Source organism: Brienomyrus brachyistius, chromosome 13 (genome assembly GCF_023856365.1).
Source record: "Brienomyrus brachyistius isolate T26 chromosome 13, BBRACH_0.4, whole genome shotgun sequence".
Taxonomy (NCBI): domain Eukaryota; kingdom Metazoa; phylum Chordata; class Actinopteri; order Osteoglossiformes; family Mormyridae; genus Brienomyrus; species Brienomyrus brachyistius.
This window is the reverse complement of record NC_064545.1, coordinates 7,238,259-7,265,886: the sequence shown is the minus strand read 5'-3', so window position 1 is coordinate 7,265,886 and position 27,628 is coordinate 7,238,259. Positions and strand designations below refer to the sequence as shown.

Below are 27,628 nucleotides of genomic sequence, written 5' to 3'. Positions count from 1 at the left end.
TAGTATTCTGCTGAGTACTGCTGGCATTCCATAGTACACTGTAAAAGGCAGCATTTCCCACAGGAGGAGCCCAGGACAATGAGACAGATGTTGGTGATATTACAGTCACAGTGAGGTTCCTGATGATATCAGGTCCTGTGCGTGCGAGAGAGGGGGTCAGGGAAGAAAACAATTTTTCAGTTAAAGATTCATTTTGTGATTTTTTTTTCAAACCCTCATTACCTAAAGGCATTTCCTATAGACTGTACCCTTGCACAGGGGTGTCGGAAGGGTATGGTTACCCAAGCAAATTCAGGGGGCCGAGCACTTAACAGGGGCCCTTGAGTAAATAAAAGTACATGCAAATTTGGGTGGGGGGCCCAAAGTCATATTTTCTCAGTGGGGCCAGAATGTCTAGCTACATCCCTGCTCATGGGTAGATATACTGGCACAGTTATGCAGTTAGCCATGTTTTTCCTGGGAATGGATTTTGAAAACATCTAGCCACCAGATTCTTTAGAAAAATCTATACTTTCTCTTAATACTGAAACAATTATCTTAGAAGAAGTCAACAACTGTCTTTATGGTGTCAAATTATTATAATGACGAAACAACTTCAGGAAGACAGTATATCTCAGAGAGACCGTCCACTCTATTCCAACTCAGGAAAGATTTAACAAACAAACCATCATTGCCACATAACAGATATATAAGGCTTACAAAAACTAAAGTAGTACTATCAAAAATTCCAAAGTAAAGGACAAAACTTCATTCTTAATGAAGACTCACTGGTAAAATGTGACACACTCATAGGAGCTCCTGCAGTTTGATTGTCTCCTGCCATCGCATTGACACTTAATGTATACTGAGTTCCAGCGGTCAGATTACTAATAGTTATGGATGTGTTAAATGAAGTAGTATTCTGCTGAGTACTGCTGTCATTCCATAGTACACTGTAAAAGGCAGCATTTCCCACAGGAGGAGCCCAGGACAGCGAGACAGACGTTGTTGATATTGCAATGATAGTCAGGTTCCTGATGACATCAGGTCCTGTGCGTGCAAGAGAGGGGGTCAGGGAAGAAAACAACATTCAATGTAACGATTCCTTTTGTGATTTTTCCGAACAAATACCACCCAATGGCATCTTCTACAGATTGTAGTATTTGCTAAACCTAACGGGCAGAATATCGCAGTCAGACACTACCTTGCTGGAATTGCCTTTTGAATACAATTTACCCCCAGCTTCCTGAGAAAAATCTGTACTTTTTCCTTATTCATTCACCTTCTCTAACACTTGCCTAATGCAGGGCCAAGAGCCTATCTTAGACACTATGGGTGCAAGGTGGGGAACAATGTAGGACCTGGCGCCAACCCATCACAGACACACACACCCTTCAAATCTACAGAGAATCTGGCAACTCCAGTTCACCTCAGCATGTCCTTGTGGTATAGAGCAAACTGGAGAACCCAAAAGAAACTCCATGACAGCACAGGGAGAACGCACAAACAGCACATACATAGAGAGCTAGGGCTGGCTAAAAATCAACGACTGGTCTGCAGAGATATGAGGGCACTGTGTCGTCACGACACCCTACTGTCTATTGATGCTACAAAAGCAGTCTTTTTACAAGTAATTTTTACTATCCTAAATTCTTAACATCTCAAAACCATTATCTGGAACAGAGCATATCTGTGAGTAACTTTTCACTGTTTTCCAGCGTAAGAAACCATTAAGAAGCTGACTATTACTATGAGACAACAAATGAATATGCCTTACTAAAATATGCTACAATTAGGACAAGTTCCAAACTATAGCAGAAACCTAAGTTTTAATGAAGACTCACTGGTATATTGCGACAGACTGATAGGAGCTCCTGCAGTTTGATTATCTCCTGCAATCGCAGTGACACTGAATGTATACTGAGTTCCAGCGGTCAGATTACTAATTGTTATGGATGTGTTAAGTGAAGTAGTATTCTGCTGAGTACTGCTGGCATTCCATAGTACACTGTAAAAGGCAGCATTTCCCACAGGAGGAGCCCAGGACAATGAGACAGATGTTGGTGATATTACAGTCACAGTGAGGTTCCTGATGATATCAGGTCCTGTGCGTGCGAGAGAGGGGGTCAGGGAAGAAAACAATTTTTCAGTTAAAGATTCATTTTGTGATTTTTTTTTTCAAACCCTCATTACCTAAAGGCATTTCCTATAGACTGTACCCTTGCACAGGGGTGTCGGAAGGGTATGGTTACCCAAGCAAATTCAGGGGGCCGAGCACTTAACAGGGGCCCTTGAGTAAATAAAAGTACATGCAAATTTGGGTGGGGGGCCCAAAGTCATATTTTCTCAGTGGGGCCAGAATGTCTAGCTACATCCCTGCTCATGGGTAGATATACTGGCACAGTTATGCCGTTAGCCACGTTTTTCCTGGGAATGGATTTTGAAAACATCTAGCCACCAGATTCTTTAGAAAAATCTATACTTTCTCTTAATACTGAAACAATTATCTTAGAAGAAGTCAAGAACTGTCTTTATGGTGTCAAATTATTATAATGACGAAACAACTTCAGGAAGACAGTATATCTCAGAGAGACCGTCCACTCTATTCCAACTCAGGAAAGGTTTAACAAACAAACCATCATTGCCACATAACAGATATATAAGGCTTACAAAAACTAAAGTAGTACTATCAAAAATTCCAAAGTAAAGGACAAAAGTTCATTCTTAATGAAGACTCACTGGTAAAATGTGACACACTCATAGGAGCTCCTGCAGTTTGATTGTCTCCTGCCATCGCATTGACACTGAATGTATACTGAGTTCCTGCGGTCAGATTACTAATAGTTATGGATGTGTTAAGTGAAGTAGTATTCTGCTGAGTACTGCTGTCATTCCATAGTACACTGTAAAAGGCAGCATTTCCCACAGGAGGAGCCCAGGACAGCGAGACAGACGTTGTTGATATTGCAATGATAGTCAGGTTCCTGATGACATCAGGTCCTGTGCGTGCAAGAGAGGGGGTCAGGGAAGAAAACAACATTCAATGTAACGATTCCTTTTGTGATTTTTCCGAACAAATACCACCCAATGGCATCTTCTACAGATTGTAGTATTTGCTAAACCTAACGGGCAGAATATCGCAGTCAGACACTACCTTGCTGGAATTGCCTTTTGAATACAATTTACCCCCAGCTTCCTGAGAAAAATCTGTACTTTTTCCTTATTCATTCACCTTCTCTAACACTTGCCTAATGCAGGGCCAAGAGCCTATCTTAGACACTATGGGTGCAAGGTGGGGAACAATGTAGGACCTGGCGCCAACCCATCACAGACACACACACCCTTCAAATCTACAGAGAATCTGGCAACTCCAGTTCACCTCAGCATGTCCTTGTGGTATAGAGCAAACTGGAGAACCCAAAAGAAACTCCATGACAGCACAGGGAGAACGCACAAACAGCACATACATAGAGAGCTAGGGCTGGCTAAAAATCAACGACTGGTCTGCAGAGATATGAGGGCACTGTGTCGTCACGACACCCTACTGTCTATTGATGCTACAAAAGCAGTCTTTTTACAAGTAATTTTTACTATCCTAAATTCTTAACATCTCAAAAACATTATCTGGAACAGAGCATATCTGTGAGTAACTTTTCACTGTTTTCCAGCGTAAGAAACCATTAAGAAGCTGACTATTACTATGAGACAACAAATGAATATGCCTTACTAAAATATGCTACAATTAGGACAAGTTCCAAACTATAGCAGAAACCTAAGTTTTAATGAAGACTCACTGGTATATCGCGACAGACTGATAGGAGCTCCTGCAGTTTGATTATCTCCTGCAATCGCAGTGACACTGAATGTATACTGAGTTCCAGCGGTCAGATTACTAATTGTTATGGATGTGTTAAGTGAAGTAGTATTCTGCTGAGTACTGCTGGCATTCCATAGTACACTGTAAAAGGCAGCATTTCCCACAGGAGGAGCCCAGGACAATGAGACAGATGTTGGTGATATTACAGTCACAGTGAGGTTCCTGATGATATCAGGTCCTGTGCGTGCGAGAGAGGGGGTCAGGGAAGAAAACAATTTTTCAGTTAAAGATTCATTTTGTGATTTTTTTTTCAAACCCTCATTACCTAAAGGCATTTCCTATAGACTGTACCCTTGCACAGGGGTGTCGGAAGGGTATGGTTACCCAAGCAAATTCAGGGGGCCGAGCACTTAACAGGGGCCCTTGAGTAAATAAAAGTACATGCAAATTTGGGTGGGGGGCCCAAAGTCATATTTTCTCAGTGGGGCCAGAATGTCTAGCTACATCCCTGCTCATGGGTAGATATATTGGCACAGTTATGCCGTTAGCCACGTTTTTCCTGGGAATGGATTTTGAAAACATCTAGCCACCAGATTCTTTAGAAAAATCTATACTTTCTCTTAATACTGAAACAATTATCTTAGAAGAAGTCAACAACTGTCTTTATGGTGTCAAATTATTATAATGACGAAACAACTTCAGGAAGACAGTATATCTCAGAGAGACCGTCCACTCTATTCCAACTCAGGAAAGGTTTAACAAACAAACCATCATTGCCACATAACAGATATATAAGGCTTACAAAAACTAAAGTAGTACTATCAAAAATTCCAAAGTAAAGGACAAAAGTTCATTCTTAATGAAGACTCACTGGTAAAATGTGACACACTCATAGGAGCTCCTGCAGTTTGATTGTCTCCTGCCATCGCATTGACACTGAATGTATACTGAGTTCCTGCGGTCAGATTACTAATAGTTATGGATGTGTTAAGTGAAGTAGTATTCTGCTGAGTACTGCTGTCATTCCATAGTACACTGTAAAAGGCAGCATTTCCCACAGGAGGAGCCCAGGACAGCGAGACAGACGTTGTTGATATTGCAATGATAGCCAGGTTCCTGATGACATCAGGTCCTGTGCGTGCAAGAGAGGGGGTCAGGGAAGAAAACAACATTCAATGTAACGATTCCTTTTGTGATTTTTCCGAACAAATACCACCCAGTGGCATCTTCTACAGATTGTTGTATTTGCTAAACCTAACGGGCAGAATATCGCAGTCAGACACTACCTTGCTGGAATTGGCTTTTGAATACAATTTACCCCCAGCTTCCTGAGAAAAATCTGTACTTTTTCCTTATTCATTCACCTTCTCTAACACTTGCCTAATGCAGGGCCAAGAGCCTATGTTAGACACTATGGGTGCAAGGTGGGGAACAATGTAGGACCTGGTGCCAACCCATGACAGACACACACACCCTTCAAATCTACAGAGAATCTGACAACTCCAGTTCACCTCAGCATGTCCTTGTGGTATAGAGCAAACTGGAGAACCCAAAAGAAACTCCATGACAGCACAGGGAGAACGCACAAACAGCACATACATAGAGAGCCAGGGCTGGCTAAAAATCAAAGACTGGTCTGCAGAGATATGAGGGCACTGTGTCATCACGACACCCTACTGTCTATTGATGCTGCAAAAGCAGTCTTTTTACAAGTAATTTTTACTATCCTAAATTCTTAACATCTCAAAAACATTATCTGGAACAGAGCATATCTGTGAGTAACTTTTCACTGTTTTCCAGCGTAAGAAACCATTAAGAAGCTGACTATTACTATGAGACAACAAATGAATATGCCTTACTAAAATATGCTACAATTAGGACAAGTTCCAAACTATAGCAGAAACCTAAGTTTTAATGAAGACTCACTGGTATATTGCGACAGACTGATAGGAGCTCCTGCAGTTTGATTATCTCCTGCAATCGCAGTGACACTGAATGTATACTGAGTTCCAGCGGTCAGATTACTAATTGTTATGGATGTGTTAAGTGAAGTAGTATTCTGCTGAGTACTGCTGGCATTCCATAGTACACTGTAAAAGGCAGCATTTCCCACAGGAGGAGCCCAGGACAATGAGACAGATGTTGGTGATATTACAGTCACAGTGAGGTTCCTGATGATATCAGGTCCTGTGCGTGCGAGAGAGGGGGTCAGGGAAGAAAACAATTTTTCAGTTAAAGATTCATTTTGTGATTTTTTTTTCAAACCCTCATTACCTAAAGGCATTTCCTATAGACTGTACCCTTGCACAGGGGTGTCGGAAGGGTATGGTTACCCAAGCAAATTCAGGGGGCCGAGCACTTAACAGGGGCCCTTGAGTAAATAAAAGTACATGCAAATTTGGGTGGGGGGCCCAAAGTCATATTTTCTCAGTGGGGCCAGAATGTCTAGCTACATCCCTGCTCATGGGTAGATATACTGGCACAGTTATGCAGTTAGCCACGTTTTTCCTGGGAATGGATTTTGAAAACATCTAGCCACCAGATTCTTTAGAAAAATCTATACTTTCTCTTAATACTGAAAAAATTATCTTAGAAGAAGTCAACAACTGTCTTTATGGTGTCAAATTATTATAATGACGAATCAACTTCAGGAAGACAGTATATCTCAGAGAGACCGTCCACTCTATTCCAACTCAGGAAAGGTTTAACAAACAAACCATCATTGCCACATAACAGATGTATAAGGCTTACAAAAACTATAGTACTACTAACAAAAATTCCAAAGTAAAAGACAAAAGTTCATTCTTAATGAAGACTCACTGGTAAAATGTGACACACTCATAGGAGCTCCTGCAGTTTGATTGTCTCCTGCAATCGGAGTGACACTGAATGTATACTGAGTTCCAGCGGTAAGATTACTAATAGTTATGGATGTGTTAAGTGAAGTAGTATTCTGCTGAGTGCTGCTGTCATTCCATAGTACACTGTAAAAGGCAGCATTTCCCACAGGAGGAGCCCAGGACAGCGAGACAGACGTTGTTGATATTGCAATGATAGTCAGGTTCCTGATGACATCAGGTCCTGTGCGTGCAAGAGAGGGGGTCAGGGAAGAAAACAACATTCAATGTAACGATTCCTTTTGTGATTTTTCCGAACAAATACCACCCAATGGCATCTTCAACAGATTGTAGTATTTGCTAAACCTAACGGGCAGAATAACGCAGTCAGACACTAACTTGCTGGAATTGGCTTTTGAATACAATTTACCCTCAGCTTCCTCAGAAAAATCTGTATGTACTTTTTCCTTATTCATTCACCTTCTCTAACACTTGCCTAATGTAGGGCCAAGAGCCTATCTTAGACACTATGGGTACAAGGTGGGGAACAATGTAGGACCTGGCGCCAACCCATGACAGACACACACACCCTTCAAATCTACAGAGAATCTGGCAACTCCAGTTCACCTCAGCATGTCCTTGAGGTAAAGAGCAAACTGGAGAACCCAAAAGAAACTCCATGACAGCACAGGGAGAACGCACAAACAGCACATACATAGAGAGCTAGGGCTGGCTAAAAATCAACGACTGGTCTGCAGAGATATGAGGGCACTGTGTCATCACGACACCCTACTGTCTATTGATGCTACAAAAGCAGTCTTTTTACAAGTAATTTTTACTATCCTAAATTCTTAACATCTCAAAAACATTATCTGGAACAGAGCATAGAAGTGTCACGTCCACACAGGTGGAACCTGCTGCTGGCTCCACGTCAAGCCCCGCCCAAGTAGGCGGGGCTCTACAGATGTCCCACATTCCGCCTAATGAGGCTCTGACATAAGCCCGGCTCTTGCTATACTCCGTGCGAAGTATTGTGCCATGAACTTGAGCCTTACTGAGCTTTTACTTGTCTTCTGTCGTCCCGTAATTCCCAACCTGTTCCGTTTACCTTTTGTACTTACCTTGCCTTGTCTTCTCCCTTTCCCCAGACTCGTTCCCACACCTGACCCACTCTTCCTGCTGAGACCGGCTCCTCCCGTTCCCCTTCCCCTGTGTGTTTGTGTCCCGTGTGTAAGTGTAGGACAGACCTCCCGGCTTTGGACCTCGGCTAACGAACAACGACCCTTCTTCTCGTCAAACCCTTTTATCACCTCAGTACCTGCACCCGCAATAAACTCATGTTTGGTGTGCACATCTGGATCCCCGTTTCCTTGCTCTGGCTGGCGTCACAAGAAGAAGTCAACAACTGTCTTTATGGTGTCAAATTATTATAATGACAAAACAACTTCAGGAAGACAGTATATCTCAGAGAGACCGTCCACTCTATTCCAACTCAGGAAAGCTTTAACAAACAAACCATCATTGCCACATAACAGATGTATAAGGCTTACAAAAACTATAGTACTACTAACAAAAATTCCAAAGTAAAAGGGGTCAGTCCATGCAAAATCAACCAGGGGCTCCATGGGCATCATTCCTGATTTTGATGAAAACTTGGTATTTTGATCCTTATAGAGAACACTGAAAATTCCCCAAGTTTTATTGAAAAATTCTGATGCAGTCCAAAGTTATGGCCCTTTCAAATTTGGGTGCCACGCCCCTTTTTTGCACTCGCGAATCACGCATGTAATTTGTAAGGGTTTTCAGGAGACCATATCTTAGCTTCTAAGCATGCTAGAGAGCTGAAAATTGCTCTCCTGGTATACTTTTCCCTGCTCTTTCAGGATCTGGCATTAAAATTAAGCTCAGGGGAAGCACTTCAAAGCTATGGACCTGCAAAAATCAGTTTTTGGTTCACTTTTTTCGGATTTTGACCCCAAGCTATGGGGTCACCACCACACCTACATCCAATATTCTTCTATATTTTTGTTATTTGAGGAAGATACTGTAAGCAGATGCAAATTCATTCTAAATAACCATTTATTCTTTGATATATTGCCATCTGAAAATGGTCACAGGTAAGAAATCCCCCACAGGACCCCCTACTTCGGGGGCGTGGTTGACTGTGTAGATAGTTAGTGATGGGAATGAAACTTATACAGTTGAAAGAAGCATATCTGAACTATAAATTCTGAAAATATAGCTATCTCAACTCAACTCCTTCAATATAAACTCCCAGGGACAAATATGACATTTTCAAGTCATTCCGTTCAGCTGCCAAGAGGTCAATTTTGAGAATACCCCTCTTGAAATGTGAATCTAATGAGAAGGAGAACTGTCAGACAGAGATACTTAAATCAGATCTTAAATTTGAAAAACCTACTAGTAGCATCATTGAATTAATGAGAAGCCATGTTCACTGTCACGATCAAGCTGGAAGCGGGCGATCGTCGGGCAGGCAAGCGAACATGAACAAGCAGGCAGGCGGAAAACGGGGCAAACTGGGGGTTTATTGGGAAATACGGGTCGACAAACACCAGGTAACGTCAGACGCTGTCTGACATCAATAACGGACAACGGGAACAGGTCAGACCAGGACTTAAATGCACAGAGACTAATCAAAGTAAACGGACACGCGGGTAAGCAGGGGGGCATGGCACACACGAGGAGCGGACGGGCCGGGCATCATATTCACTTTTCTGGACATTGGTTGATTTGGCACGGACTGTCCCAAACACAAAAGTTCATTCTTAATGAAGACTCACTGGTAAAATGTGACACACTCATAGGAGCTCCTGCAGTTTGATTGTCTCCTGCAATCGGAGTGACACTGAATGTATACTGAGTTCCAGCGGTCAGATTACTAATAGTTATGGATGTATTAAGTGAAGTAGTATTCTGCTGAGTGCTGTTGTCATTCCATAGTACACTGTAAAAGGCAGCATTTCCCACAGGAGGAGCCCAGGACAGCGAAACAGACGTTGTTGATATTGCAGTAATAGTCAGGTTCCTGATGATATCAGGTCCTGTGCGTGCGAGAGAGGGGGTCAGGGAAGAAAACAATTTTTCAGTTAAAGATTCATTTTGTGATTTTTTTTTTCAAACCCTCATTACCTAAAGGCATTTCCTATAGACTGTACCCTTGCACAGGGGTGTCGGTAGGGTATGGTTACCCAAGCAAATTCAGGGGGCCGAGCACTTAACAGGGGCCCTTGAGTAAATAAAAGTACATGCAAATTCGGGTGGGGGGCCCATAGTCATATTTTCCCAGTGGGGCCAGAATGTCTAGCTACATCCCTGCTCATGGGTAGCTATACTGGCACAGTTATGCAGTTATCCACGTTTTTCCTGGGAATGGATTTTGAAAACATCTAGCCAGCAGATTCTTTAGAAAAATCTATACTTTCTCTTAATACTGAAACAATTATCTTAGAAGAAGTCAACAACTGTCTTTATGGTGTCAAATTATTATAATGACGAAACAACTTCAGGAAGACAGTATATCTCAGAGAGACCGTCCACTCTATTCCAACTCAGGAAAGGTTTAACAAACAAACCATCATTGCCACATAACAGATGTATAAGGCTTACAAAAACTATAGTACTACTAACAAAAATTCCAAAGTAAAAGACAAAAGTTCATTCTTAATGAAGACTCACTGGTAAAATGTGACACACTCATAGGAGCTCCTGCAGTTTGATTGTCTCCTGCCATCGCAGTGACCCTGAATGCATACTGAGTTCCAGCGGTAAGATTACTAATAGTTATGAATGTGTTAAGTGAAGTAGTATTCTGCTGAGTACTGTTGTCATTCCATAGTACACTGTAAAAGGCAGCATTTCCCACAGGAGGAGCCCAGGACAGCGAGACAGACGTTGTTGATATTGCAGTGATAGTCAGGTTCCTGATGACATCAGGTCCTGTGCGTGCAAGAGAGGGGGTCAGGGAAGAAAACAATTTTTCAGTTAAAGATTCATTGTATGGTTTTTTTCCAAACCATTATTACCTAAGGATATTTTCGATAGACTTTACACTTGGGGAGGGGTGTGGGAGAGGCATGGATACCCAAGCAACTTCAGGGGGCCATGTACTTCACAGGGGCCCTTGAATAAGTATAATTACATGTAACATTGGGTGGGGGGCAAAGTCATATTCTCTCAGTGGGGCCAGAATGTCTAGCTACATCCCTGCTCATGGGTAGATATACTGGCACAGTTATGCAGTTATCCACGTTTTTCCTGGGAATGGATTTTGAAAACATCTAGCCACCAGATTCTTTAGAAAAATCTATACTTTCTCTTAATACTGAAACAATTATCTTAGAAGAAGTCAACAACTGTCTTTATGGTGTCAAATTATTATAATGACGAAACAACTTCAGGAAGACAGTATATCTCAGAGAGACCGTCCACTCTATTCCAACTCAGGAAAGGTTTAACAAACAAACCATCATTGCCACATAACAGATGTATAAGGCTTACAAAAACTATAGTACTACTAACAAAAATTCCAAAGTAAAAGACAAAAGTTCATTCTTAATGATGACTCACTGGTAAAATGTGACACACTCATAGGAGCTCCTGCAGTTTGATTGTCTCCTGCCATCGCAGTGACCCGGAATGTATACTGAGTTCCAGCGGTCAGATTACTAATAGTTATGAATGTGTTAAGTGAAGTAGTATTCTGCTGAGTGCTGTTGTCATTCCATAGTACACTGTAAAAGGCAGCATTTCCCACAGGAGGAGCCCAGGACAGCGAGACAGACGTTGTTGATATTGCAATGATAGTCAGGTTCCTGATGACATCAGGTCCTGTGCGTGCAAGAGAGGGGGTCAGGGAAGAAAACAACATTCAATGTAATGATTCCTTTTGTGATTTTTCCGAACAAATACCACCCAATGGCATCTTCTACAGATTGTAGTATTTGCTAAACCTAACAGGCAGAATAACGCAGTCAGACACTACCTTGCTGGAATTGGCTTTTGAATACAATTTACCCCCAGCTTCCTGAGAAAAATCAGTACTTTTTCCTTATTCATTCACCTTCTCTAACACTTGCCTAATGCAGGGCCAAGAGCCTATCTTAGACACTATGGGCGCAAGGTGGGGAACAATGTAGGACATGGCGCCAACCCATCACAGACACACACACCCTTCAAATCTACAGAGAATCTGGCAACTCCAGTTCACCTCAGCATGTCCTTGAGGTATAGAGCAAACTGGAGAACCCAAAAGAAACTCCATGACAGCACAGGGAGAACGCACAAACAGCACATACATAGAGAGCCAGGGCTGGCTAAAAATCAAAGACTGGTCTGCAGAGATATGAGGGCACTGTGTCGTCACGACACCCTACTGTCTATTGATGCTACAAAAGCAGTCTTTTTACAAGTAATTTTTACTATCCTAAATTCTTAACATCTCAAAACCATTATCTGGAACAGAGCATATCTGTGAGTAACTTTTCACTGTTTTCCAGCGTAAGAAACCATTAAGAAGCTGACTATTACTGTGAGACAACAAATGAATATGCCTTACTAAAATATGCTACAATTAGGACAAGTTCCAAACTATAGCAGGAACCTAAGTTTTAATGAAGACTCACTGGTATATTGTGACAGACTGATAGGAGCTCCTGCAGTTTGATTATCTCCTGCAATCGCAGTGACACTGAATGTATACTGAGTTCCAGCGGTCAGATTACTAATTGTTATGGATGTGTTAAGTGAAGTAGTATTCTGCTGAGTACTGCTGGCATTCCATAGTACACTGTAAAAGGCAGCATTTCCCACAGGAGGAGCCCAGGACAATGAGACAGATGTTGGTGATATTACAGTCACAGTGAGGTTCCTGATGATATCAGGTCCTGTGCGTGCGAGAGAGGGGGTCAGGGAAGAAAACAATTTTTCAGTTAAAGATTCATTTTGTGATTTTTTTTCAAACCCTCATTACCTAAAGGCATTTCCTATAGACTGTACCCTTGCACAGGGGTGTCGGAAGGGTATGGTTACCCAAGCAAATTCAGGGGGCCGAGCACTTAACAAGGGCCTTTGAGTAAATAAACGTACATGCAAATTTGGGTGGGGGGCCCAAAGTCATATTTTCTCAGTGGGGCCAGAATGTCTAGCTACATCCCTGCTCATGGGTAGATATACTGGCACAGTTATGCAGTTAGCCACGTTTTTCCTGGGAATGGATTTTGAAAACATCTAGCCACCAGATTCTTTAGAAAAATCTATACTTTCTCTTAATACAGAAAAAATGATCTTAGAAGAAGTCAAAAACTGTCTTTATGGTGTCAAATTATTATAATGACGAAACAACTTCAAGAAGACAGTATATCTGAGAGAGACCGTCCACTCTTCCAACTCAGGAAAGGTTTAACAAACAAACCATCATTACCACATGACAGATGTATAAGGCTTACAAAAACTATAGTACTACTAACAAAAATACCAAAGTAACAGACAAAAGTTTATTCTTAATGAAGACTCACTGGTAAAATGTGACACACTCATAGGAGCTCCTGCAGTTTGATTGTCTCCTGCCATCGCAGTGACCCTGAATGTATACTGAGTTCCAGCGGTCAGATTACTAATAGTTATGAATGTGTTAAGTGAAGTAGTATTCTGCTGAGTGCTGTTGTCATTCCATAGTACACTGTAAAAGGCAGCATTTCCCACAGGAGGAGCCCAGGACAGCGAGACAGACGTTGTTGATATTGCAGTGATAGTCAGGTTCCTGATGACATCAGGTCCTGTGCGTGCAAGAGAGGGGGTCAGGGAAGAAAACAACATTCAATGTAATGATTCCTTTTGTGATTTTTCCGAACAAATACCACCCAATGGCATCTTCTACAGATTGTAGTATTTGCTAAACCTAACAGGCAGAATAACGCAGTCAGACACTACCTTGCTGGAATTGGCTTTTGAATACAATTTACCCCCAGCTTCCTGAGAAAAATAAGTACTTTTTCCTTATATATTCACCTTCTCTAACACTTGCCTAATGCAGGGCCAAGAGCCTATCTTAGACACTATGGGTGCAAGGTGGGGAACAATGTAGGACCTGGCGCCAACCCATCACAGACACACACACCCTTCAAATCTAGAGAATCTGGCAACTCCAGTTCACCTCAGCATGTCCTTGTGGTATAGAGCAAACTGGAGAACCCAAAAGAAACTCCATGACAGCACAGGGAGAACGCACAAACAGCACATACATAGAGAGCCAGGGCTGGCTAAAAATCAAAGACTGGTCTGCGGAGATATGAGAGTACTGTGTCGTCACGACACCCTACTGTCTATTGATGCTGCAAAAGCAGTCTTTTTACAAGTAATTTTTACTATCCTAAATTCTTAACATCTCAAAACCATTATCTGGAACAGAGCATATCTGTGAGTAACTTTTCACTGTTTTCCAGCGTAAGAAACCATTAAGAAGCTGACTATTACTGTGAGACAACAAATGAATATGCCTTACTAAAATATGCTACAATTAGGACAAGTTCCAAACTATAGCAGGAACCTAAGTTTTAATGAAGACTCACTGGTATATTGTGACAGACTGATAGGAGCTCCTGCAGTTTGATTATCTCCTGCAATCGCAGTGACACTGAATGTATACTGAGTTCCAGCGGTCAGATTACTAATTGTTATGGATGTGTTAAGTGAAGTAGTATTCTGCTGAGTACTGCTGGCATTCCATAGTACACTGTAAAAGGCAGCATTTCCCACAGGAGGAGCCCAGGACAATGAGACAGATGTTGGTGATATTACAGTCACAGTGAGGTTCCTGATGATATCAGGTCCTGTGCGTGCGAGAGAGGGGGTCAGGGAAGAAAACAATTTTTCAGTTAAAGATTCATTTTGTGATTTTTTTTCAAACCCTCATTACCTAAAGGCATTTCCTATAGACTGTACCCTTGCACAGGGGTGTCGGAAGGGTATGGTTACCCAAGCAAATTCAGGGGGCCGAGCACTTAACAAGGGCCTTTGAGTAAATAAACGTACATGCAAATTCGGGTGGGGGGCCCATAGTCATATTTTCCCAGTGGGGCCAGAATGTCTAGCTACATCCCTGCTCATGGGTAGATATACTGGCACAGTTATGCAGTTAGCCACGTTTTTCCTGGGAATGGATTTTGAAAACATCTAGCCACCAGATTCTTTAGAAAAATCTATACTTTCTCTTAATACAGAAAAAATGATCTTAGAAGAAGTCAAAAACTGTCTTTATGGTGTCAAATTATTATAATGACGAAACAACTTCAAGAAGACAGTATATCTGAGAGAGACCGTCCACTCTTCCAACTCAGGAAAGGTTTAACAAACAAACCATCATTACCACATGACAGATGTATAAGGCTTACAAAAACTATAGTACTACTAACAAAAATACCAAAGTAACAGACAAAAGTTCATTCTTAATGAAGACTCACTGGTAAAATGTGACACACTCATAGGAGCTCCTGCAGTTTGATTGTCTCCTGCCATCGCAGTGACCCTGAATGTATACTGAGTTCCAGCGGTCAGATTACTAATAGTTATGAATGTGTTAAGTGAAGTAGTATTCTGCTGAGTGCTGTTGTCATTCCATAGTACACTGTAAAAGGCAGCATTTCCCACAGGAGGAGCCCAGGACAGCGAGACAGACGTTGTTGATATTGCAGTGATAGTCAGGTTCCTGATGACATCAGGTCCTGTGCGTGCAAGAGAGGGGGTCAGGGAAGAAAACAACATTCAATGTAATGATTCCTTTTGTGATTTTTCCGAACAAATACCACCCAATGGCATCTTCTACAGATTGTAGTATTTGCTAAACCTAACAGGCAGAATAACGCAGTCAGACACTACCTTGCTGGAATTGGCTTTTGAATACAATTTACCCCCAGCTTCCTGAGAAAAATAAGTACTTTTTCCTTATATATTCACCTTCTCTAACACTTGCCTAATGCAGGGCCAAGAGCCTATCTTAGACACTATGGGTGCAAGGTGGGGAACAATGTAGGACCTGGCGCCAACCCATCACAGACACACACACCCTTCAAATCTAGAGAATCTGGCAACTCCAGTTCACCTCAGCATGTCCTTGTGGTATAGAGCAAACTGGAGAACCCAAAAGAAACTCCATGACAGCACAGGGAGAACGCACAAACAGCACATACATAGAGAGCCAGGGCTGGCTAAAAATCAAAGACTGGTCTGCGGAGATATGAGAGTACTGTGTCGTCACGACACCCTACTGTCTATTGATGCTGCAAAAGCAGTCTTTTTACAAGTAATTTTTACTATCCTAAATTCTTAACATCTCAAAAACATTATCTGGAACAGAGCATATCTGTGAGTAACTTTTCACTGTTTTCCAGCGTAAGAAACCATTAAGAAACTGACTATTACTGTGATACAACAAATGAATATGCGTTACTAAAATATGCTACAATTAGGAGAAGTTCCAAACTATAGCAGAAAACCTAAGTTTTAATGAAGACTCACTGTTATATTGTGACAGACTGATAGGAGCTCCTGCAGTTTGATTATCTCCTGCAATCGCAGTGACACTGAATGTATACTGAGTTCCAGCGGTCAGATTACTAATAGTTATGAATGTGTTAAGTGAAGTAGCATTCTGCTGAGTGCTGTTGTCATTCCATAGTACACTGTAAAAGGCAGCATTTCCCACAGGAGGAGCCCAGGACAGCGAGACAGACGTTGTTGATATTGCAGTGATAGTCAGGTTCCTGATGACATCAGGTCCTGTGCGTGCAAGAGAGGGGGTCAGGGAAGAAAACAATTTTTCAGTTAAAAATTCATTGTATGGTTTTTTTCCAAACCATTATTACCTAAGGATATTTTCGATAGACTGTACACTTGGGGAGGGGTGTGGGAAAGGCATGGATACCCAAGCAACTTCAGGGGGCTATGTACTTCACAGGGGCCCTTGAATAAGTATAATTACAAGTAACATTGGGTGGGGGGCAAAGTCATATTCTCTCAGTGGGGCCAGAATGTCTAGCTACATCCCTGCTCATGGGTAGATATACTGGCACAGTTATGCAGTTATCCACGTTTTTCCTGGGAATGGATTTTGAAAACATCTAGCCACCAGATTCTTTAGAAAAATCTATACTTTCTCTTAATACTGAAACAATTATCTTAGAAGAAGTCAACAACTGTCTTTATGGTGTCAAATTATTATAATGACGAAACAACTTCAGGAAGACAGTATATCTCAGAGAGACCGTCCACTCTATTCCAACTCAGGAAAGGTTTAACAAACAAACCATCATTGCCACATAACAGATGTATTAGGCTTACAAAAACTATAGTACTACTAACAAAAATTCCAAAGTAACAGACAAAAGTTCATTCTTAATGAAGACTCACTGGTAAAATGTGACACACTCATAGGAGCTCCTGCAGTTTGATTGTCTCCTGCCATCGCAGTGACCCTGAATGTATACTGAGTTCCAGCGGTCAGATCACTAATAGTTATGGATGTGTTAAGTGAAGTAGTATTCTGCTGAGTGCTGTTGTCATTCCATAGTACACTGTAAAAGGCAGCATTTCCCACAGGAGGAGCCCAGGACAGCGAGACAGACGTTGTTGATATTGCAGTGATAGTCAGGTTCCTGATGACATCAGGTCCTGTGCGTGCAAGAGAGGGGGTCAGGGAAGAAAACAACATTCAATGTAACGATTCCTTTTGTGATTTTTCCGAACAAATACCACCCAATGGCATCTTCTACAGATTGTAGTATTTGCTAAACCTAACAGGCAGAATAACGCAGTCAGACACTACCTTGCTGGAATTGGCTTTTGAATACAATTTACCCCCAGCTTCCTGAGAAAAATCAGTACTTTTTCCTTATTCATTCACCTTCTCTAACACTTGCCTAATGCAGGGCCAAGAGCCTGTCTTAGACACTATGGGTGCAAGGTGGGGAACAATGTAGGACATGGCGCTAACCCATCACAGACACACACACCCTTCAAATCTACAGAGAATCTGGCAACTCCAGTTCACCTCAGCATGTCCTTGAGGTATAGAGCAAACTGGAGAACCCAAAAGAAACTCCATGACAGCACAGGGAGAAAACACAAACAGCACATACATAGAGAGCCAGGGCTGGCTAAAAATCAAAGACTGGTCTGCAGAGATATGAGGGCACTGTGTCATCACGACACCCTACTGTCTATTGATGCTACAAAAGCAGTCTTTTTACAAGTAATTTTTACTATCCTAAATTCTTAACATCTCAAAAACATTATCTGGAACAGAGCATATCTGTGAGTAACTTTTCACTGTTTTCCAGCGTAAGAAACCATTAAGAAGCTGACTATTACTATGAGACAAAAAATGAATATGCCTTACTAAAATATGCTACAATTAGGACAAGTTCCAAACTATAGCAGAAACCTAAGTTTTAATGAAGACTCACTGGTATATTGTGACAGACTGATAGGAGCTCCTGCAGTTTGATTATCTCCTGCAATCGCAGTGACACTGAATGTATACTGAGTTCCAGCGGTCAGATTACTAATTGTTATGGATGTGTTAAGTGAAGTAGTATTCTGCTGAGTACTGCTGGCATTCCATAGTACACTGTAAAAGGCAGCATTTCCCACAGGAGGAGCCCAGGACAATGAGACAGATGTTGGTGATATTACAGTCACAGTGAGGTTCCTGATGATATCAGGTCCTGTGCGTGCGAGAGAGGGGGTCAGGGAAGAAAACAATTTTTCAGTTAAAGATTCATTTTATGATTTTTTTTTCTTCAAACCCTCATTACCTAAAGGCATTTCCTATAGACTGTACCCTTGCACAGGGGTGTCGGTAGGGTATGGTTACCCAAGCAAATTCAGGGGGCCGAGCACTTAACAGGGGCCCTTGAGTAAATAAAAGTACATGCAAATTTGGGTGGGGGGCCCAAAGTCATATTTTCTCAGTGGGGCCAGAATGTCTAGCTACATCCCTGCTCATGGGTAGATATACTGGCACAGTTATGAAATCAGATACTTTCCTGCTGGAAATAGATTTTTAAAACATCTAGCCATCAGTTTCCTTAGATAAATCTGTACTTTCTGGTAACACTGAAATAAATTTTTAAAGGTATCTACAAGAGTCATTACAGCATTTAATTGTTAAAATGACAGAATGACCTTCGGAAAGACAGTACATCTCTGAGTTACCCTCCACTTGACTTTAACTCAGTAAAGCTTCAAAAAACAAACTATTATTACCACATAACAGATGTATAAGGCTTACAAAAACTATACTACTACTAACAAAAATTCCAAAGTAAAAGACAAAGATTTATTCATAATGAAAACTCACTGGTAAAATGTGACACACTCATAGGACCTCCTGCAGTTTGATTGTCTCCTGCAATCGCAGTGACACTGAATGTATACTGAGTTCCAGCGGTCAGATTACTAATAGTTATGGATGTGTTAAGTGAAGTAGTATTCTGCTGAGTACTGCTGGCATTCCATAGTACACTGTAAAAGGCAGCATTTCCCACAGGAGGAACCCAGGACAATGAGACAGATGTTGGTGATATTACAGTCACAATGAGGTTCCTGATGACATCAGGTCCTGTGCGTGAAAGAGAGGGGGTCAGGGAAGAAAACAATTTTTCATTTAAAGATTAATTTTGTGAATTTTCCTAACCAATATTACACAATGACATTTTCTACAAACTGTACCATTTGAGGGGCAGAATAACGAAGTCAGACACTTACTTGCTGCAACTGGATGTTGAAAACATTTAACCACCATTTTCTTTAGAAAAAAACTGGTACTTTCTGCTATTCATTACTGATCTCCTGCATCTAACCTATCGCAGGCACACACACTATTCAGAACTATAGAGAATTTGGAAACTCCAATTCACCTCAACGTGTCTTCAGACCATGTAGGAAACCAGAGAACCCTAAGAAAACTCCACAACGGCATGGGGGCCAAGCTGTGAGGGGACCGTGACATCACACCAGCCTACTGTCTATTGGGCTGCAAAAGCAGTCTTTGAAGTTACTTACAGGCTTGTTCACTGTCCTAAATTCTCAACATGTCAAACACATCATCTGGAACAAAGTATACCTGTGACATACATTCCATTGTATCCCAACACAAGAAATCATTAAGACGTCAGCTATTATTGCCACACAACATATGGATATGCCTTCCTTAAATTATAATTCCAAAAATATCTACAGGGCAAAAATTCATTTTAAATGAAGACTCACTGGTATATTGTGACAGACTGATAGGAGCTCCTGCAGTTTGATTATCTCCTGCAATCGGAGTGATACTGAATGTATACTGATTTCCAGCGGTCAGATTACTAATAGTTATGGATGTGTTAAGTGAAGTAGTATTCTGCTGAGTACTGCTGTCATTCCATAATACACTGTAAAAGGCAGCATTTCCCACAGGAGGAGCCCAGGACAGCGAGACAGACGTTGTTGATATTGCAGTGATAGTCAGGTTCCTGATGACATCAGGTTCTATGCGTGAAAGAGAGGGGGGTCAGGGAAGAAAAGAGTTTTTTAATATGCAGGTTAATTTTGTGTTCTTTTTCAAATTGTTATTAGATAGAGGGGTAACACTTTACTTGATGGGGCACAAATGATGTAATATTATCCTATTATTCATGTATTAACCACAAAGTCTTATTTACATACCAATCCCATGCTAATTCATCATTAATTAATCGTGACATGTTTTATATGTTACTTTATCTGTTAATTCTGTAAACCTTCATGCAGTACTCAAGGAAATACTGAAATAACACATTACATACTGATCTCATGCTCTTCATCATTAGTACATCATGATGAATCTTTTATCCCAGGAAGTTACTGTATTTGTTACTACAGTATACCTGTTAATTCTGTAAACCTTATTGAGCTACAAGTTGCAATATATGTGCCAAATAAGTAATGAATACATGTAATATATTCATTGCAATATATTCAGGTAAGTGGTGAGATTTTGAAAACATTTTCTCACTATTTTCCATGAGAAATTCATAATAGGTAAAAAAAAAAAAAAACTTTTCAGAACACATTATGTTTGCGGTCAACTTCTGTTCAAATAGTCACATGGCAGGTTTCCAAGTCAAATCGCATATTTTTAAGATCGGGCTAATAAAATTCATTTGACAAAACATTTTGCCAATGCCTGTAGACACAGAATCAACATTTCTAAGAATGTATCAGTATATAATAACATAAAGAGAACCTTTTTACTACCACCAAATCAGCCATACTGACAGGTCAACATTCTGCATTGTCCTGTACAACAAAGCCAAAGATAATTGCAGTGACTCATTTTATTGCAGAGTCATTTTATTGATAGCCACTTCACCATAACTGTTTCTCATTTACTGTAACAGCTCCTTACTTCCAGTGTTGACTCATTTCAGTATCAACACCAGTTGTACAGTGTTGCCAACTTTGGGCAGCTGGCTGGCGTGAGATTTTCAATTCGTGACATTTCTGCACACTCATTGAAATGTATGGAACAGTTTTATTACCTTGTAAATAGTCTGTTGGGTTTGCAAACTACCCCAACGTGTTTGATATGGCTAATTATAGGCTAATATAATGATATAGATTTGTTGTAAGACTTCCTGCATGAGCATGAGAGTCAGGCCAGATACGTGAGAGTTGGAAATCTTGATTATGTACTATATATACTGTATATATACATGTATACAGAGTGAGTGTCAAAAGGCCCAAAGGATGCAGAAACGCTACATGACCACCAGCTCACCAACTGGGACAGCACAATGCAATTCACATTACGAGAGTATTATTACATTATTAAATGACCAGCAGTAAGCGTGACCACAAATGCATTTTAGCTGTAACTCAATTAAGATGGTGTTTGTGCGCCGTTGCCTGCCACTTACTGGTAAAATCCACAACAGAAAGCTGGGAAGTACCCTGGGCTACCACAATCATCACAGAAATGTTGTACGAAGTCGCTGGCTGCAAGTTCTCAAGAAGCGCAGATTTACTAGTGGTATTGAAGGTGGAGTTATTATAGGATACATAGTAGCTGAACGAGCCCGAGGACACGTTTGGCTGTAGGTCCCAGCTAATTCCGATGGATCCAGTTGTTTTGTTGACTACCCTGAGATTTGTCAGCGGGTTAACATCTGCAACAAAGCAAAATACTGAAATAAATACTTGACACTTTGAAATGAGCTGCAACACCCATCCATGGTAACAATCAAGAAATATACATACAAATAAAGTAAATATATTGCACTGATTTTGCACATATTTTATTTCAACATTTTATGAATACTCACACGTATAACTATAAAGGGTCACAGGATAGTTAACGTTCCCAAACGAGGCGTTTATGTTGAACTTGTAATTTTCCCCAAGTGTCACATTAGTGAAATTATAGCTGTTGATGTAGCTGCTGGCATTGTTTGCTGAGGGAATGTAAAATACAACAGACAGACAGCGAAAAGAAGCATGGCTCATCTGAATCGATTTCAGTAATACATGCCTATACAAAATGCACTTAAAATTTCATTTCTTGATTGACGCTATACTTCGGGGTTTTAATGACTTACGTGCACATGTAACCGACATAGAGTAGCTGAAGTTTCCGCCATTGACTTTGGGGTCTATAGTGCAGTTTCCAGTAGAAACCGTAATGAATGACGGAAACACGAATTGAGCCTTGAAATCCGTACAAGGTGTGCCTGAGCAATGAAAACGACAAATGTAACACAGTGATATTTAAATGCTTACCTTTTGCCTCATCTTCAGAGAGCACTGGTACAATAGATGCCAAACTAAGCAGGCAATTCTCTCTCCCCATGATAATTCTCATACAAAATGACAGCCCTTTAAACATCTTGACAAAATGAATCAGTACTTACACGTATCCGGTTTGACGCCCTGCGAAGAGAAGACAGCAGAACTAAGTGCGACTGAACTTGATTTTTGAATGGAAAAAGAATGGAACGCCACGACGGCTGTGGGTAGGACGCAATCATCCAAATCACCAGCAGATGTCGCCAGTTAATCACAAACCATAGCCAGGCCTCTCAAACACTCCACAAGATAGACACATCTGTGACGTGAGATTAAGACGATATGATGATGTAAAACATCAATGTAATGTATTTATTTTATATGGACAAAGGCATCTAAATCCTCACAAACTTTAATAATTAAAAAGCACTGAAATACAGTACTGTACAAAAGTCTTAGGCAAAGAAAATGATGTCTAAATGATCTGCATTGAAGTGACATGGTGGAGCAGTGGGTAGCACTGTTGTCTCTCAATTCTGGGACCTGAATTCAAATCTTTGCCATAGTTCTGTGTGTGGAGCTTGTATGTTCTCCCTGTGTTGTTGCAGGGTTTCATCCAGGTTCTCTGGTTTCCCCCCACAGTCTATAAACATGCTGAGACTGATTGGACTTGCCAAATTGCCCATGTGTGTGAGTGTGGCCTGTGATTGGTTGGTGCCCCATCCTGGGCTGTTCCCTGCCTTGCACCCATTGGCTCTGGATCCCCTATGGTCTTGAATAGGATAAGCAGGTTCAGAAAATGGAGGGATGATCTTCATTGTCATGATATTATGTCTGTCAAAGTGTCAGCTTAGCCATTTTAAAACCTCTCCTAAAGGCACCCCAGTATGTGTAGCAACCGTGCTTCATTGACTTTTTAGACTAATTAAAACAATCAAATAAAAGAGCTGATGATGAAATTTAATGAATACATTGTGATCCTAAGGAGAGGTTTGGGAACCCAGTTGGTTCTTCTAGCCATCTGACCAGATATCAGCAACCTTATGGAAAACTGAAGAAATTGTTGTTAGTTTTTATTGTGTTCTTAATTTGCATATATTCTGATATTAAATTGTGTGTGCTGTTCTGAGCAAATATATACTTAGTACACGGATAAAAACCTTTTAAACATTTCCTTTGACTTAAGACTTTTGCACAGTACTGTACATATATTGCAAAGAACTGCAATTCCTATTAAAGTTCATATTCCAGGATTATGAAAAATACGCACACAACTACAGTATAATTATATTTGTAATATAGGATTTGATCAATAAACTACCAATAAATCTAAAAAGAATGATACGACAATCCATTTAAAGTATTTATAGAGAACTCATATTTCATTTTTCACAAAAACGCACAGAATAAGGAAATATGCAAAGATTTATGTTTCGAAAATCTGAGCCCATCTTAATTCACAACCCAAAATATAACATGGAAAGCGGCCTATGTCACAGAGGATAATGTCTGCACCTGTACAAACCCATGATAAAAACTTTAATATGCCTGCAATTGTACGTTAAAACAAACATTTACAGGTGAGATGTACCACGTAATTTTTAAAGATGGAAAATATATGTGTAAACTTTTTGTGTGTAAATGACTTATAAACACAGCTTTAGATAGGCTTCAACAGATTTATCTATTTTTCCATTTATGAAAAGATATTTATAAAAAGTGGGTGGATATCTCAAATTCCTACAGTCATACTGCCTCTAGGAATTATGTAAGTAAGAATTTCATAGCACAATTTACTTTAATTGAGATGAAATTTAATTGAATGAAAAAATGTACACTCAATGGCCAGTGTATTAGCTACACCTGCCTGTTACTGCAAACAGCCTATTCCTCTACACAGAGAATCTTGTGGCTGCAACTAAATACATACAGCACAGGGACAAGGACTCACTTACTGTTCGAATGAAAATAGCTGATCTGTCTAATTTTGAACATGGTGTGCTTGTCAGTGCCATATGTGGTGATTTCAGCATCAAACAAGCATCCCAGATCAGTGGCGTATGCAAAGACTTCTCTGAGCAATTTGGTCCTGTCTGGCACGTCATGGAGATCCCAATTAAAGTGGCCACTAGGGGTTCAACAAGTAATTCCATCCATCCATCCATTTTCCAAACCGCTTATCCTATTGGGTCGCGGGGGGTCCGGAGCCTATCCCGGAAGCAATGGGCACGAGGCAGGGAACAACCCAGGATGGGGGGCCAGCCCATCGCAGGGCACACTCACACACCATCCACCCACACATGCACACCTATGGGCAATTTAGCAACTCCAATTAGCCTCAGCATGTTTTTGGACTGTGGGGGGAAACCGGAGTACCCGGAGGAAACCCCACGACGACATGGGGAGAACATGCAAACTCCGCACACATGTGACTCAGGCGGAGACTTGAACCCAGGTCCCAGAGGTGTGAGGCGACAGTGCTAACCACTGCACCACCATGCCGCCCCTCAACAAGTAATTGATAACATCAATAACATTTATTAATGAAAATAGATAACTCATTTTGTCTTCAATCGGTTGTATTTTTGCGGTCTGCTAACGTGTACGATTGTATCACCACCTAGCAACGCTGACATTGGTGTGTCAAACCTTTTCCACTTTTCCACACATTCTATATACTGTATTTGTCCACAGTCATAGACGGTCACGATTAGTGCACACACACAGACGTATGTTCCACCAGACCAGTAGGGGGCAGATGTATTACAACAAACATAAATACATGAAGTGTAATATGCTACCCTGTAGTATTCTGAAGATTTGGCGAATAAATCCCTCAGGTGGGGCGTGGGTTACCAGCTGATTTTGTGACCAATATTTCATAATACCACGATATACCATGTTGCTGTAATAGCGTTCCTTTTGAAAATACAGTCAAAATGCCATATACCACGGTATGAAGTAAAATTTTTACCGGGCTAAATATAGCGGAGACAGCAGATCTTTGTTTCTATGTCACTGTGTAACTTTAAATAGATATTGTCGACATTGTGTATTCTTTTTAATTATAACTATGACTTAAAAATACTTATTTTATTTTTTTTTAATACAGCATTTGCACTTTAAACCCTGTGTTCCGGACAAAACAATCGATTAGTTGATCACCCGATGACATGATTAACAAAATTAATTGATTAACTGATTTGAAAATAATTGGCTTTTGCACTGAGTGTGTATTGTGCATTTAATTAATAACAATAATAATCTGCAAATATATATATCACAACAGTCATGTTTTTTTAAGTGATTGTTTTCCCAAAACTATGATAGATAAAAGACGCAGGTTAGGAACATCATGAATTATTAAAAACTTGTGATGGGTGTTTCAGAGCTTGAAAATATAAAGGTTTTAATTTAGTCGGAAGGGCTGTGACGCAACAGTTCTGACAGGCGCTGGCAGCAAATGGTAGCCAGGTAGTGGGCGGATCCAGGCCGTTGCTAAGCAGGGTGGTATGTAGGGATGGATGTGAATGTGTGATTTCGATCAGAGGTGTGAGGAAGGAGGAAAAGCGTGCTTATGGTATGATTCAAAAGAAAAAAATGGGTAACAATGAATGACAATGTATAACACGTTTGACAGGTTTTTGTTTACATACAAATACCGAACCCTGCGTTTGGCCTTGCTGTTTCTCTTACTGCTGCACGTCTCTCTGGTCATACTCAGCTGTATATCTATTCCTTCGTGCACAGTGAGCCACGTCTCAGATTCCCAGCCGGCTCTTTCCAATTTGCCGATTATGTCGAACCCCCCCGCTGTAGTACCTTTGAGGTGCCCCTTCGCTGTCTGACAGAGGAAAGGCAACCTAAAATATGACAGTAGAGAAGAATTGTCTTCCTCCTATTGTCGATCTTCCACGTGTGTAAGATGGCACACACAGTCAGTCAACATTAACTAACGGGTAAAAACAGGACACATTTCCATGACTAAAAAAAAACCCCTTTCCCTTAATAATTAATGGGGGAAAAGGGGCATTTCAGCGTTTCTCCCATGCCCTTTAGCAAATAAAATTTAAATACAAGTTACACTTCACTGAGCCATAGCTATCAACAAAACTGCTCATCCCAATCGCCACATTATTCCGATAGTAAGATAGAGAAGTTCCGGGTTCATTTAAAGGGCCAGTATTAAAGGGACCCAATTCCTACACATCCTGGCACACATGCACACATAACCACATGTTTTTTGTATTGGTCAGTTGTTAACCAGAACAAGCTACTATGACTGACTCATATTCAGGGATCAGGTAAAAAGATTAACCCCAGCAAATCCGGGATCCATCCCCCCCGCCCCTCGCTCCCCTTCCACCCAAGTCCATCTGCAGGCTGAAAATTCTCCCTCTTCCTCCTCTTATCCAAAGCAGCTAACTGGGAGTTGATTTGTTTGTACCGGCAAACATTAATATTCAACATATTCGAGTTAAGCATCTTGCCCTAGGGTACAGCAGCAGTTCCGCTCATGGCGGTTTAACCAGAAGACAGTGCTGCTCTCAGGCAGTTTCGGTGGTACCAAGGTTGGCACGAGAGTCCTATTACTGTTACAATAAGCCTGACGTGAAGCTGCAGAGTAACTGGTACATGAGCTGAAACTGAAGCAGGAAAATGAACGATCAGACAGATATCATTCTTGCCTTATTTACTGCCCATTATATCGCCGACTTGCCCTCCCCACAATTTTCAAACTGGGGCGGGGGACTCTCAGACTCACCTTTCACGTTTTTTATAATTAAAAAGCTTTTCAACAATGTGAGCAGAAAGGCAGATGTGGAGAAGCACAATGGAGCCCAACTGGAGCCAGATGTCTGGCATGCTGAGTGCGACATGACTGTGCTTCCCATATAAGAACAGGGCACTTCTCTGTTCTGTGAAAGATTCGGCCTCATTTGGCAACTAGCCAGCATGCAGATTACGCAGCGATGACGCCAGGAAAGTAGACTATCCCAAGATAAATGTCATGAAGACTTACTGTTATAGCTAATAATAAACAAATTAATTTTTAATTACTCTGGTGAATATGCGAGTGCTTCTACTGCGAATCAAGACATGAAAAAAATTTACCTAACCAGGGAAATGTGGCAGTGTGAGGAATAGAACAAACACTGATAGAGTGTAATCT

The 27,628-nt window shown here is 41.0% G+C and overlaps 1 protein-coding gene across 14 annotated transcripts in view; it reads right to left on the bottom strand.

The window, feature by feature from the left end:
* The window catches only part of LOC125706668 (receptor-type tyrosine-protein phosphatase eta-like), a 53,219-nt gene that overhangs the window by 12,609 nt on the left and 12,982 nt on the right, over window positions 1–27,628 (bottom strand). For 2 of the 14 annotated variants that reach the window (XM_048973441.1, XM_048973442.1), the window contains exons 2-14: window positions 22,581–22,599; window positions 22,269–22,400; window positions 21,996–22,124; window positions 21,591–21,839; window positions 19,921–20,181; window positions 19,010–19,270; window positions 18,114–18,374; window positions 17,059–17,319; window positions 16,168–16,428; window positions 15,114–15,374; window positions 14,223–14,483; window positions 13,170–13,430; window positions 11,796–12,539 (exon numbers count right to left, since the gene is read on the bottom strand). In XM_048973441.1, the coding sequence (XP_048829398.1) occupies window positions 12,244–12,539; window positions 13,170–13,430; window positions 14,223–14,483; window positions 15,114–15,374; window positions 16,168–16,428; window positions 17,059–17,319; window positions 18,114–18,374; window positions 19,010–19,270; window positions 19,921–20,181; window positions 21,591–21,839; window positions 21,996–22,124; window positions 22,269–22,400; window positions 22,581–22,599 (2,913 nt within the window). In that variant the 3' untranslated portion in view covers window positions 11,796–12,243. The other 12 variants (XM_048973436.1, XM_048973440.1, XM_048973445.1 and 9 more) reach the window with 12 other exon arrangements.